Source organism: Chrysochloris asiatica, unplaced genomic scaffold, assembly GCF_000296735.1.
Source record: "Chrysochloris asiatica unplaced genomic scaffold, ChrAsi1.0 scaffold00080, whole genome shotgun sequence".
NCBI lineage: Eukaryota > Metazoa > Chordata > Mammalia > Afrosoricida > Chrysochloridae > Chrysochloris > Chrysochloris asiatica.
The window spans coordinates 13393377-13406751 of NW_006408598.1; the positions used below are offsets into that span (position 1 = coordinate 13393377).

Here is a 13375-nt window from a genome sequence, read left to right on the forward strand (position 1 = left end):
CCAGTTTTGCAATATAAATAATTATGAGTCCCGAAGCTTAGAGAGATTAAATCAATGTGTGCGGTGTTACAGGGTGGAGTGGAGTTGAACTTCAGATCTGTTTGATTCTAAATCTTCACATCTTAACACCGAACATTCAGTTGAAGATTAAAAACAAAAAACAAACCCAAAAATCCAGCAGTTACCTCTCCGCATTACTATTTCTGTCCTTGCCTTCTCTTGCTAGTACAGTTTGTTGCCTCTTTATTTCTGCACACTTCTTATCCGAAATCCTCCCCTTTGTCCCCCTGTTCCCCAGTGTAGCCTCCCCTACCCACTCACAGCTTGGCTTTTCTCCCTTCACTGAGCCTTTGTGGCATGTATAGTTGGGACCTGAACTGCTTTCTACTAGAATGGCAGTTCAACCCCCAACCACTCTGCAGGAGAAAGATGAGGCTTTCTGCTCCCATAAGGATTAACAGCCTCAGAAAGTCCTCCATAAGGTCGCTGTGAGTTGGAACTGACCACATGACGGTGAGTTTGAGTCTTAGTGTCATCTGCTTAGTCCCAGTTTCTGCTCTTTCTGTGGTATGTGTCTGTAGTTTTTTCTGTGGTGTGTGTCTGTAGTTTTTTTCTGTGGTGTGTGTCTGTAGTTTTTTTCTGTGGTGTGTGTCTGTAGTTGTTTTTCTGTGGTGTGTGTCTGTGTGTCTGTAGTTTTTCCTGTGAATGTACTAAGATTTACAAATTGCTAGCTAGCTGTTGCATTAGGCACTGTATTCTCATTATCACTCTTGCCTTTTTCATACAGTGGTTGGAACTCTTTAAGGCGAAGGGCTTGGTTGGCTGACCTTGCACAGCCAGAAAATGGTAGTTGTCTGAAGTCCCAATCGAACTCTTGGTCCGTACTCTCTCTCCATGGCAACACTGCCTTCATCAAAGCTCTGTCTGATGCTTTGGGTTCATACTTCTCTTTCTACGAGGATCAAAATGATGAAGCAGATTGAAGGTGGGTAAGGAAGAGTTTCAGGCAGCCTCAAACTAGGCTAGTGATGACTCTGGGTAGTTGTCTTGCCAGCCACGTGATGTGAACCTTGCCAGATGATCAAGTCTTTTCTGTTGTGTATCTGAGAAGTGTGGTGGTGTGGTGTGACTGGAAGTTAGTGTGATGATTGTCAGGATGCCTTCAGAGTGTGAAGTAGTCAAATGCCTGTCAGCGCTTAAGTTTTATAAAAAGGGACAAAAGGTGGGTGAGTTTTCTGGTGCTAATAAGGAAATACTTGAAACCATGATTAATGAATTAAGCAAATTGTGTTTTCTGAAAATGTAACCAGCCATAAGCTACTTATACAAAAGAAAGATCATGTTTGAAGACCATCTAATTATTGACAGTAATAAAATATTAATTCTAGCCTTTTTAGCACTGTAGGATAAACACTGGACTGCTAAATGCAAGGTTGGTGGCTTATACCCACCAGCTGCTCTTTGGAAACCCTATATAGGATAGTTATGAGTTGGTACTGACTCACCAGCTCTTAACAACATCACTACTGTTTGGAGAAGTATTCTCTGATGGTTACCAGGGGAGGGAGGGAAGGGGGAGCAATTCACTGGCTAAAGGGTAGACGGTGTTAACGTGGGTGACAAGAATGACAGTATTCAACAAGGAGGTTGGCAGCGTAATAAAGATGATGGGAGGAAACAGGGAGAGAAGAGCAAGAGTTAAAGGAATCGAGTTAAGTACGGTTACACACAGAAAGCTGTAACCACAGCGATGAGCTACATACGTGGGCAAGCACACAGGCTGAACAGGTGTGGGAGGGCGAGTAGGTGGATGCCCACAGATATGTGTTAGTACATGGATATTTACCTCTGCTGTAAACATGTGCATGGATGTGATGGAGCAGACAGTGGGCAAAGGAAAAAAACAAGTGAGTCCTAATGTGAACTCTGACCTTCATATAATAAGAATCTAGCAGTGATGGTTCAGCCATTGTAGCAAATGTACCAAAGGAATGAAAGATGCTAGTGTGTAGGGGGAAGGGAGGGTATGAGACAACTTTCTGTACAATTTTGTTAACCTAAAACTGCTTTAAAAATCATGCCTGTTTTTTTAAGGGTTTTAAGCAATCTGGAATAAAATCGTCCAAACCCCTGCAGTTGGGGGCATCATTTAGCTCCTCAGTGCGTGTGTTCTCTTTCCTGTGTCAGGACATAGTAATACGTGATCAGAATCAGTATAAATATTAGTTGGAAATGATATACACAGATGATTTGGATCTGTTACATACAAAGGGCTCATTCAATGTCATTTCCTTTTTCTTCTGCTAAGTTCGAAACCACACAGCTCCCTAACTGGGTACATGATTAAGGAATAAGTCTTTGAAACTTTTGCCACGTGACTGCCTCCATTCCCTGTGGTGGGGAACAGATGAGCTGAAGTCATTGATGTCCAGAGCGCTCAATGTCAGTTCTCACTGACAAAGATCCTGGCCTTTCCCTCCGGGAATTCTAATAAGATGTGGAGACAGAAAGATGCTTGTCAGGAAATGATGAGGTGGAGAGAAAGATATTGAAGAAAAGAACAAAAACTTCATAGTTGACGCACAATTACTTCTAAATTAACTAGGCGTGAGTGTTTGCTTGACCAGAGCTCTCAGTTCTCCAAAGCCCTGGAACCTCCGGGGGATGGGGAAGGAACCGTGTCCGGACAGAGCAGCTGGTGGTGGTTTTCTGTCAGAGGCCTCCGAACCACACAACATCATGGCCTCTTGGAAGAGAAAGCAAGTGCTTGGGAGGCCCCTGGAGGACATGAGGACACTTGTGCAGCTGTTTGCCGGCCACACCTTTGTTACTGCCCACAGCTCTGAGGAAAGCCCACCAAGGCGTGCTTTCAACAAGGGATGCTGGACGGAGAGCCTCCTCTATTAATAAAGAGGGGCTATTTATAATATCTCTCTTTAAAAATGGATCAGGTTACTGCTGCCTTGCCTGTGAGCACTTGATGTGGGGCTGTGTACTTTCAGGGGCATTGACCTAAAGTGTTCCTGAAGGCCGTGAGCAAGGAAGCCTTAAAATGTGGCCTGCCGTGGGGGTATTTATGGATCAGTCGCCTGGGGCTCGTGTGTGTGTGTGTGTGTGTGTGTGTGTGTGTGTGTGGTGTGCTTAAGGAAAGGGTGAAATATGAAGAGATGGAGGTTTGAGGCACGTGGCTGTTTTTGGCTGTAAATTACCACATTGACTATGTATGTAGCTGTGAGCTCTTATCTTAGGTTTCGTTATTTCAGCGGAATCTGCCAGTATCTGGTGAAGTTGGTATCTATATTACGAACATTTTTTTGGAAGATGAAACTAAGGTAGAGTGAATTTAGGTGTGTCTAAGGAGCTGTGGTAGCGTAGTGGTTACGGATCGTGCTGCTAACCTCGAGGTCAGCAGTTCGAAACTACCAGCTGCTCCGCAGGAGAAAGCTGAGGCTTTCTGCTCCCGTAAAGATTTACAGCCTTGGAAACCCTGTATAGGGTCACTATGAGTCGGAACCAACTCCATGGCACATAACAACAAGAAGAAGTTTAAAACACCAGGCTGCACAATCCCTTCTTTTCTGTTCTGTAACTGTGCCTCAGTTTTGTCTCTGAAGGTGAGGAGAATACTTTTAGACTTGTCCCAAAAGGCTCAGAGATTTACTACTGTGTGCAGAGCGCTTCGTGTGGCCCAGAGCAAGCACCAGACCTTATAATTGTTTATATGATTGCTCAGTACAGTTGAAATGACTATGTCCGATGTCCTTACACTAAAATAGCTATCGGGCCATCTGGCATAATGACTGTAGAGCATAAAGTCTCGCGCATGGTGTGGCTCTGTGGAATAAAGCACTGGACTGCAAGATCGGTGGTTCAAGTTCACCAGCCATTCCTTGGAAACCCTGTACAGGTCGCTATGAGTCAGTCAACTCGATGGCACTTAACAACAACAACTAATCATTATACTAAAATAGCTATTTGGCTTAGTAATTGTAGATCATAAAGTCTCGCCTGAGTAATTATATAGTATGTGTTATTCTTAAGTAGCTCAAACACTAGGAACAGTTACTGATTCGTTGGCCCTGGCTCCAAAATCTACCTGCTCCTGATGACTTCCTCCTTAGACACAAAACCATCTAAAGTTGCAGGGTCTGCCTAACCGACTATTAACAACTGCTTGCACTTGAAAACAGCTCCAGTGCCCACCAATGGTAGGTTTGTTAAAATGATTTCTGGTTCATTTATGTGGAAGAATTGATCTGCTGTTGGCTAAAAGTATCTTGAGATCTCCACTATGTATTATGGTGTGACCCAGTCTGTAGGGTCTACAGCCTCTGGCTAAGTGAAGAGATGCCTGTGCACATGGCTAGTCGTAGGGGCTGCCTCAGAGGCAAACCAGAGGATGGGCGTGCAGGGACCCTCTATTTCCCACTGCCTACGTCTTGTATTCCTTTTTGGAAATGGCTTGTATATGCCGTTTGAAACCGTTTGAAGTATTTGCTATGTGCTAATATTAGCTCCTTGGTAAACAAATACGCTGCAAAGAAATTTATAGTCCAAAATTAATACTTTGGTTTATTTTTTATTTTTTCTCTTTGAACCCTAATTTGATGAAACAGAACTTTGGTGGTGTATTGGGCTGGTCACCGCAAAGGAGGGTTGGAACCCATGAGCCACCCTCATCTGCTCATGTGGAAAGATGAGGCTGGCTGCTCCCATAGCGATAGCCAGTCTCAGAAACCCTATGGGGCAGTTCACTGCTGGCCCTATAGGCTCAGTATGAGTTGGAATTGACTCAGTGGCAGTGGGTAATTTGATAAGATCTTAATAATGTACTATGTATTATGAAATGGCCTTTCCCACATTTCTGTCATATAAAGTGTAAAACTTCTTTGTAACCAAGCCAAAGAAATGGAAGTTTTTTGGGAAAAAGCCAAAGGAGCTTTGTTGACCTCATAGATTGAGTCAGGAGAGGTCCTGCCTCCCGGTCTTCGCATCTGCAGGCCCAGGATTGCAGCGTGATTCCTACTCTGATGCTTCCTGAATCATCAGGAAAGGGCTCAGAAGGACCGTAAGGGTCTTAGTGGAAGCCCAGTGCTCTTTTGGGTGGGTGGGATTGTGGAAGGGTAACTGTTCAACCCTAGATATTCAGAAAGTTTCATTAAGCACAATGCTTAGTTTCTGAAATGTCCTGATTAACGAAGACACTGGTCAGCTTCCCAAGTGCCTTTTGCCCTCAGAGCTGCTCTGACTCTGCTATTTTTGATCTGTTTCTATTTCAGTCTGGCAGCAAGCTCTTGGCTCTCAGTGGGTTCAGCCTCCATTGCCTTCTGAGGCCATATTCTAGTCCCAACAAGGGATGGAGTGAGTAAAGAGCAAGACAGCAGTGGTCGAGCTAGCGGACTTAATCTTTCATCAGCGGTTCTTTGTAAATAGAAATGGTCTAGAAGAAAGCTGGCTGTGCGGTTCCTCTCCTGTAGGCTCCGACTGTTGTCCTCCACTTAAATCAAGCAAACCTGTTGAGATTAGAGCCTGCTATTTCTGACTGAACCTGGCCATTTGGAACTGCTAATCCAGACATAAAATGCCCTGTTAATCCTTAGCACCCCCTCCGGCCCACGGTTCCGGCACGGCTCGGCTCTCCAGCAGCTCACTTAAGATTTGAAATGTTGTTCTGCCTCCTTTCCTTGTCCAGTTATTTCTGTGAACTGGGGGCTATGAACCAAGCTTATTCTGTGAAACGTCCCCTGCAGAGAAGTCCATACGATTTGGTGTGGGTTTAAAATCAAGTCATATCATGAGACTGAAAACTAAATAACTACCCTGCTACCGGAGTAGTTCCCTGCTGTGGGAGGTGTGGCTTTCCTTTGATGTGGAGCCTTGTTTGAGTCCACAGCTTGGCTGTGTCTTGACCTCACTTTGGGGCCCTAGACTGGTACTTGACTTTAGAAACATGCTGATCAGATAGGATGTGGTAGTGTATGTAACTGAGCTACGGGGCTGATGGAATGACATAGTGCATGTGGAGTTTTGTCTGCAGTTATAAAGCAGTTGAGGTTAACAACATAGACTTTGGGTTCCACTCTCTGAGCCACTGCCACTTTGTTGTGTGACTTCTTTAGCATTTTGGTTCCCTCTTTGATGTGATGGAAATGTGTATAGGACCTATGTCTTAGGGCCTGTGGGCGTAGAAGCCCACAGTCATTTGGTCCATCCTAGCCAAGGCAACTGCAGGCAGGATCCGCAATTCAGTAAATGTAGGAGCTACTTTCATAGCAACATAAATTTATATTAAGTGATGTTATAAATATCCAAATGGCCCTTGGGAGAAAAAAGGTTCCTCACCCCTGTCCTGGGGTGGGGTGGAGATCTAAAGATGAAGTGAGGTGGTTGTTAATAACAATGAACGGATTCTGACTCCTGGTCACTCCCCATGACAGAGTATAGAACCGACTCCATGTGGTTTTCAAGGCGCCACCCTTTCTGCTACGCGGTGCCAGGCTTGTCTCCCAAAGTGCCTTTGGGTGGGTTTTAACCATCGATCTTTGGGCTAGGGTTTGAGTGCTCACCATTTGCACCAGCAAGTTTCCTCAAAGATGAGGTTGTACATTAGAACCATGCCTGGAGCATAGGTTTATAAATTAGCTGTTGTTTAAGCCACCATGGGCTGTGTTTCAGAATGCATCTCTGTGAAATGAAGAATTCTTAGACAGTAGCGTAGTGGTTACGAATCGGGCTGCGAACCTTAAGGTCAGCGGTTCGAAACTACCAGCCGCTCCGCGGGAGAAAGATGAGGCTTTCTACTTCCGTAAGGATTTACACCCTCGGAAACCCTGTACAGGGTCGCTATGGGTCGGAACTGACTCGACGGCACTTAACAACAACAACCTTATTCATAACAGGCCCCTGACCTGATAAAATTCTAGGGTCTCTCTTAGTAATCAATTTGTTGCTAAGTAACTACAGAAATTGATCAGCAGAGATTGCGAACCAAGGAGGGGAGTGCTCAGTGTTCTGCACCATGATGGGACATGGGTCAGGAGACAAGAGGGTTAGCAGGAACAATTTGATTTAGGGGGCAGGCAGATAAGAGACTGTTAAAGTAATTAATTGTCTATTTCAACACACAAACAAGGGCTCTTTAAGTGAAGACAGGATTTGCCACATGATACGGGTCTGCTTTCTCTGCCAGATGCTTCAGTCACGAAGCTATTGAAACAGACAGTCTGTGTCCCAGAGCCCAGTAATTGTCAAACTTCATCTCTAACTGAATTTGGCACTATAGAAAGCAAATGAGATAATCCAAGGCCTTCCCTTCCTTCTTTCTTTCTTTCTCTTTTTAAAATTCATTTCTATAAAAGATGGCAGATAACTAGATTAGTCCTTCGAGCAAATGCTAGCTGTACGCTTGTATGAATACCGCTGTCATCTCAGTGACCCCGTCTTCAATAAGGAAGGAGCTCATTGCTTCATGTAAGACATAAAAAAACCCCAAAACAACAAAAACAACCCACTGCCATTGAGTCGATAGTGATCCTGCATAGAATTTCCAAGGCTGTAAATCTTTAAAGGAGCAGAAAGCCTCATCTTTCTCTTTACAGCCCTTGGTGGGCTTGAAGTGCCTTTCTTGTGGCTAGCTCTCCAGAGCTTACCCTATAGTGTCACCACGGTTACATTGTTGTTGTTGAGTACCATTGAGAAGGTTCCAACTCATAACGATCCAGTGTAGGGTTTTCAAGGAGCAGCTGATGAGTTTGAACAACCAGCCTTGTGGTTCGAACCCACCTTGTGGTCTGATGCTTTATCACACAGCACCACACCAGAACCTCCCCTCCTTTAAAAAAAAAAAAAAAAAAAAGTTTTATTGTGAATTATGTGATAGTTTACATGGGAGAACATTAGTTACATTTACCCTATCGTATATCGTTTCATTGCCATGGTTGCAGTCCCCTCCATGAATCATCAACCAACCAAAGGGTATACCCTGCAAGCCTTCCCCCACCCTGCCGGTTGTCAGCACACAGCCCCCCTCTCTTTCTCTCCCCTCCTTTTTAAAAAAGGCTGGTGAGGGTGAAGGGGGCAGGTGACCAGGAGGGAATAAAATAGCTTTACTGTCTTGACTTTGCATCTCAAATAGTTTCTTTACAGCCTGTCTTCCAGCAGAAGTCTGAACACTGTGCTCTGGTATTCTTAAGGACATTTAGGTTTCACTTCACAAGTTGGATTTTTTTGGATTCTCTTCCCAGGTTTGGAAATACATTTCCATGTAAGGAGGCCAGATTGCAGAGTCTCTGGTGGCAAGCTGTACTTTGGTTAATGGGCTTCCCCTTCCATTAAGCAATATTAACAGTGGAAATACAGATTTAGAATGTTTGAATAGGAAGGGGTCTTGGAGACTGTCTCTTGTCTGCTGCGGAGTTTCTAAGTATCTACGTGCAAAAGTGTGTGTCCATGTGTGTATAATTTCCTGAAAACCACGTCTGAGGTGTCCTGAGCCATAGGGGTGTAGAATTGCCAGGGGCTGAGAGTCTTAGGTTAACTTTGTGCTGTTTTCCTGATGAGGCTTGGAGATCCATTGGGCCAGGCTTACAGAAACCCTTAGGACACCTCAGGAGTGTGTGAGCTTCTGACTTCCCTTGACTGGGGCAGAACTGTGGCTTTTCTAGCTCCACTTCTCAGATACGTAGAGTACCAGGAGCGCATGGGCTCCCCCAGCCTTTCTGCCACTTTCAGCCCACAAAGATTGTCTTCTTGATGGTCTTAGGGGGCGCACTTTTTCAGAACTGTGCATCTTGGTCTTTTGTCCATGTTTCCTGCTTGTCACTCCTGATTTCTGAACTAGATAGGCATCTAAGCACTACAGTAGATATTTCCACTTTGTTTTTATGTCTAAACCATGGAGATAGTAAGTGGTTGGTTTTCCTTACCACACACAGCTACTTTTCCTTTAAAAACTCACTTTCAAGTTCTTGATCTTTTATCTAGTGTTTATCTAGGAGTCTCACTATGACTCACTCAGCAAATTAAAATACATATATATTGTTGTGAAAGTTTGTAGAACCGAGCGCCCGTTTCACAGTCAACAAATCCTATACCTCGTTTCATCTCCATGATTGCCAAGCCCTCCATGGAGCATCAGTACCCGGCTGTCTGCCTGTGATTCTTGTTTCCCAGCCTTTGGAATTTTGCCCTTGGGTAAATGCTTCCCTTTTGATCTTGAATGGTTGACCATTCGTCAGCAATGATTTTATGATCTTTGCACATGAAATACATTGTTACGGAAGACTCCAGTGAATTGATTTGTGTGTCTGATTTCTTCTTCTTCTTGTTACAGGTACCTCAGTACTAATCAGCTCACAGCCATCCCATACCTGGGTGCTGCTTCGTCTAACATCGTCTCGCTCTCTCTGTAAGTGGATTCGGTTCAGGGGGTCCCTGGGCTCTGTGGTGGGGCTGGATTATTGCCTTGCTGGTACTTGGTGGCTGGGGGAATTGTGTTCATGTTGTCACTGGTGAAAAGGACTCCTTTTCATGTAATAAACCTTGCTTGCTGTTCTTTCGGGCTTTACAGAATGAACACCTGATTTGGGGATTACAGAATGAAAAGCTGATGTTTTATCTCTTCCTTATTTTTGGGGAGAAATAACTCTTTTTAATGCCCTGACGTAAATAGAACTAGGTTTGTTTCTCTTGGAGGTTAAGCCACAACTTCAGTGAATAAACAGCAGCTAAAGGAAGGAGTCCTATGTGGCGCTGTGGGTTAATGAGCCAGACTGCAAAGCCATTTTAACTGCAAGATTGGCGGTTCAACTTCACCAGCTGCTCCTCAGAAACTCTACACAGAGTTTCTATGGGTGGGATTCGACTCGACAGCAGTTAACAACAACAAAGGAAGCTGTTGGTGCTGTAGAATAAAAACGGAACCACAAGGTCATTGTGAACCGCAGGGTTGGTGGTTCAGGTTCATCAGCTGCTTCTGGGAAACTCTACATGGAGTCGCTGTCAGTTGGAACCGACTTGACGGCATTTAAAACAACAACAACAATGGAAGCTGTGTAATTTGTTGTGTGTGTGGTTGTTTTTTTTTTTTTTTTTTTAACATTGTGAATTCAGTGAAGGTTTACAGAACAGATCATTAGTTTTATACCCAACAAATACACAACTCATTTCATCTCAGTGACTGTGGAATGCATTCCCCTCAGTGTAATATCCTGGTGTGGCGCTGTGGGTTAATACGCCAGACTGCAGAGCCATTTGAACTGCAAGGTTGGTGGTTCAAGCTTCACCAGGCGCTCCTCAGAAACCCTATACAGGGTCCCTGTGGGTCGGAACCGACTCAATGGCACTTAACAACAGCAACACCACTGTGGAGTGGCATTGTAAGATAAGCACTCGACTGAAAGGTTGGTTTGAGCCGGGAGGTGGTAGGTCAACATATCAAACTCATCAGCTGCTCCTTGGAGCAGGGGCGCTGTGAGTCAGAACTGACTCGATGGTGCTTACTGACAACAATGGCTGTTTCTTATTTCCATTACTCATTTTTTCCCAAGCCCTTCTAAACTTTGTCCTTTGGTAAATGCCGCCCCTATGGTGTGCATATACCTCGCTAGTGTGCCGTGGAATCGGTTCCGACGCATAGCGACCCTGTACAGGGCTTCCGAGGCTGTAAATCTTTACGGGAGCAGAAAGCCTCATCTTTCTCCCGTGAACCAGCTGGTAGTTTCGAACTGCTGACCTTAAGGTAAGTAGCCCAACTCGTAACCACTGCGCTACCAGAGCTCCTCCTATTGTTGTTGTCTCCGTTACATCAACATCTCCTGCTTGGCTGAAAACAGCCATGGGAGTCAGCTCAGTTACAGACCTGTGGGTGACCAAGGGTTGGAGTCTCGGGATCCCACTACGTCTGCTCTGTTTTTAGGATTTTGAGTTTTGTCCCACAGTTTCTCCTGCTCCATCCGGGACCTCCTAATGGGTTTCATTTCAGAGCAGTTGTACTGATGATAGTCAGGCACTGTCTAGTTCTTTTGGGCTCATCGTCATGGAGATGTATGGTCACATGGTCCGTTAACTGTTTCCAGATGTCTTCAGTTTTCATCACTCTTCTGTCCTCCATAAAGGAAGAGGCCAATAGTTGCACTTTAGATGGCCACTTATGAGCTTTTTTTTTTTTTTTTTTGTACAAGAATATTTATTCTGCTTTATTCGTAATTGCTAACAACTCAAATGTCCATCACGCAAAGAATGGATAAACAAATTTTCATGTGTGTCCACAATGAAGTACAACTCGGTAAAAAAAACAGAATAAACCACTGATACATGCAACGATATGGATGAACCTGAAAAACATGTAAAATGAACAAAAGCCAGCTATGTTGTTTGTGAAGTGCTGGTGAGTTGGTTCCGACCCACAGTGACCCTGTATAGGGTTTCCAAGGAGCAGCTGGTGAGCTTGAACCACCGACCTTGCAGTTCAGACGGATTTGCAGTCTGGCGCGTTAACCCACAGTGCCACACCAGGACCCCAGGTATAAGTGAGTATAAATTTTATTGTAGTGTTGTTTAAAGTGCCATCAAGGCTGTTCTAACTCATAGTGACGCTGCATAGGGTTTTGTTTTGAAGTTTTTATTGTGATTTGAGTGATCGTTTACATGGAAGAACATCAGCTTTACTCTCATCCTATCGTATTTTGTTTGATTGCCATGATTACAATCCCCTTATTCAGCGGTATTTGCTTCTATTCCCTCTGGCTTTTTTTTTTTTTTGGATGTACCCCACTCATTCTTCTCCCTTGGAGTGGCTGGTGGGCTCAAACAGCCGACCTTGGTCACAGTCTAGTGGTTATCTACAGAGCCGCAGCGCTCCCGAGGGAGGAGGGGGGATGTTGTCCTCTGGTTAAAATCTGCTAGAGAGTTAAGCACTGGCATTATCCCTATTTCTGCTTTTTAAAACGCATTCAGAGGTCTTTCCAGATAAACCACAGCAGTAAGTCCAACAGTTTTTCTTGACCAGATCTTATTGGCAACTTCCTAAGCAGAGCACCTCCCTATTCACACTGAGTTTTCTGTTTGCTCTCAGCTCCGCGGGCTTTGTGATTTGATGGTTTCCTAACTAGGCTGCTCACCTGTATGCATCTTGTCTCACCACTGAGACTTGGAAGGCCCAGCAGAGGGGCTTGACAGGTGGGCAGATTGCTGGGGGAGCTTGCAGATTACATGGTTTTTGCGGGCAGCAGGTCCTTTGTCCCTTTTCCACTTGTGACTCAACCCTGCAGCCTGGACCGACTCCCAGTCTTGTGGAATCTCATTTTCCTCATTTACAGAGTATGTAGGGAGAGAGATGGAGAGGCTAGGGGAAGTGTAATGCGTATGAGGTGCCTCATAGGGGCGCACAGTAGGTGATTGGCAGACATTGGTTTCCTGATGCCTCATCGAGTTGGACCACAAGTTCGGGGGTTCAAGCTCACCAGCCACTCCTCGGATATCCTATATAGGGTCACTCTGCATCGGAACCGATTGGACGGCCCTTAACAGCAACAATTGTCAACCAAGCTCTTGGTGGCTAAATTAAATTAGTTTATATTGTTGTTGTGTTGTTAAGTACTCTTGACTGGGTTCCAACTCACAGCAATCCTGTCTAGTAGGGTTTCCCAGAGCGGCTGGTGAGCTTCACCTACCAACCTTGCAGTTCAAACTGACCTCGCGTTAAGTGTGCGCGTTAACTCACAGCACCACACCAGGTCTCCTAGTTTATCTTATGTGTGTCTAAATCAGGGAATGACTTTCCCATCTGTCAATATAAAGCTCCTCCCTAACCCGTCTGCATTAGAGGTTACATTTGACAACAGCACATGTCCATTTGCCTGCTCGTTAAAGTTGGAGACGCACTGGTGTTGAATGCCTTGTTCTCACAGCACTTGGTTAGGAAGCCAGAGCCATAGCCAATATCTGAGTTACCAGAGAGAACACTCAGCTTCCCTGAAGTCCTGTAAGTTGTAGAATCATGCGGTGGATATGAGACCAGACACAAATGTCCTGCCTTGCTCCTTTATGTGTGTTCGTTGCAGGAGTTGGCAGGTAAATCTGAACTAATCTCTGCCCACGACTCCAGCCTGCCCCCTGGGACCTGTGGCACTTTGAATCATGTGGCTCAAAGGCCCGGACCCGTGGTACTGTTTGGCCTTGTTCCTGGTATTCCATTGTTGTTGTTGTTGTCAGGTGCCATCGAGTCAGAACCGACTCATAGCGACCCCATGCACAGCAGAACGAAACAGTGTCCGATCCTGGGCCAACCTCACTACCGCTGTCACACTTGAGTCCATCAATGATGCCACCTGGCCAGTCCATCTCGTTAGAGGTCTTCCTCTTTTTCTCTGACCCT

At 45.0% G+C, this 13375-nt stretch overlaps 1 protein-coding gene across 1 annotated transcript in view; it reads left to right on the top strand.

The window, feature by feature from the left end:
* LRIG1 (leucine-rich repeats and immunoglobulin-like domains 1) overlaps positions 1 to 13375 on the top strand; it is a 136082-nt gene that overhangs the window by 53501 nt on the left and 69206 nt on the right. The window contains exon 3 of the mRNA XM_006865648.1: positions 9332 to 9406. Coding sequence (XP_006865710.1) covers positions 9332 to 9406 — 75 coding nt within the window. The remainder of the gene's footprint in view (positions 1 to 9331; positions 9407 to 13375) is intronic.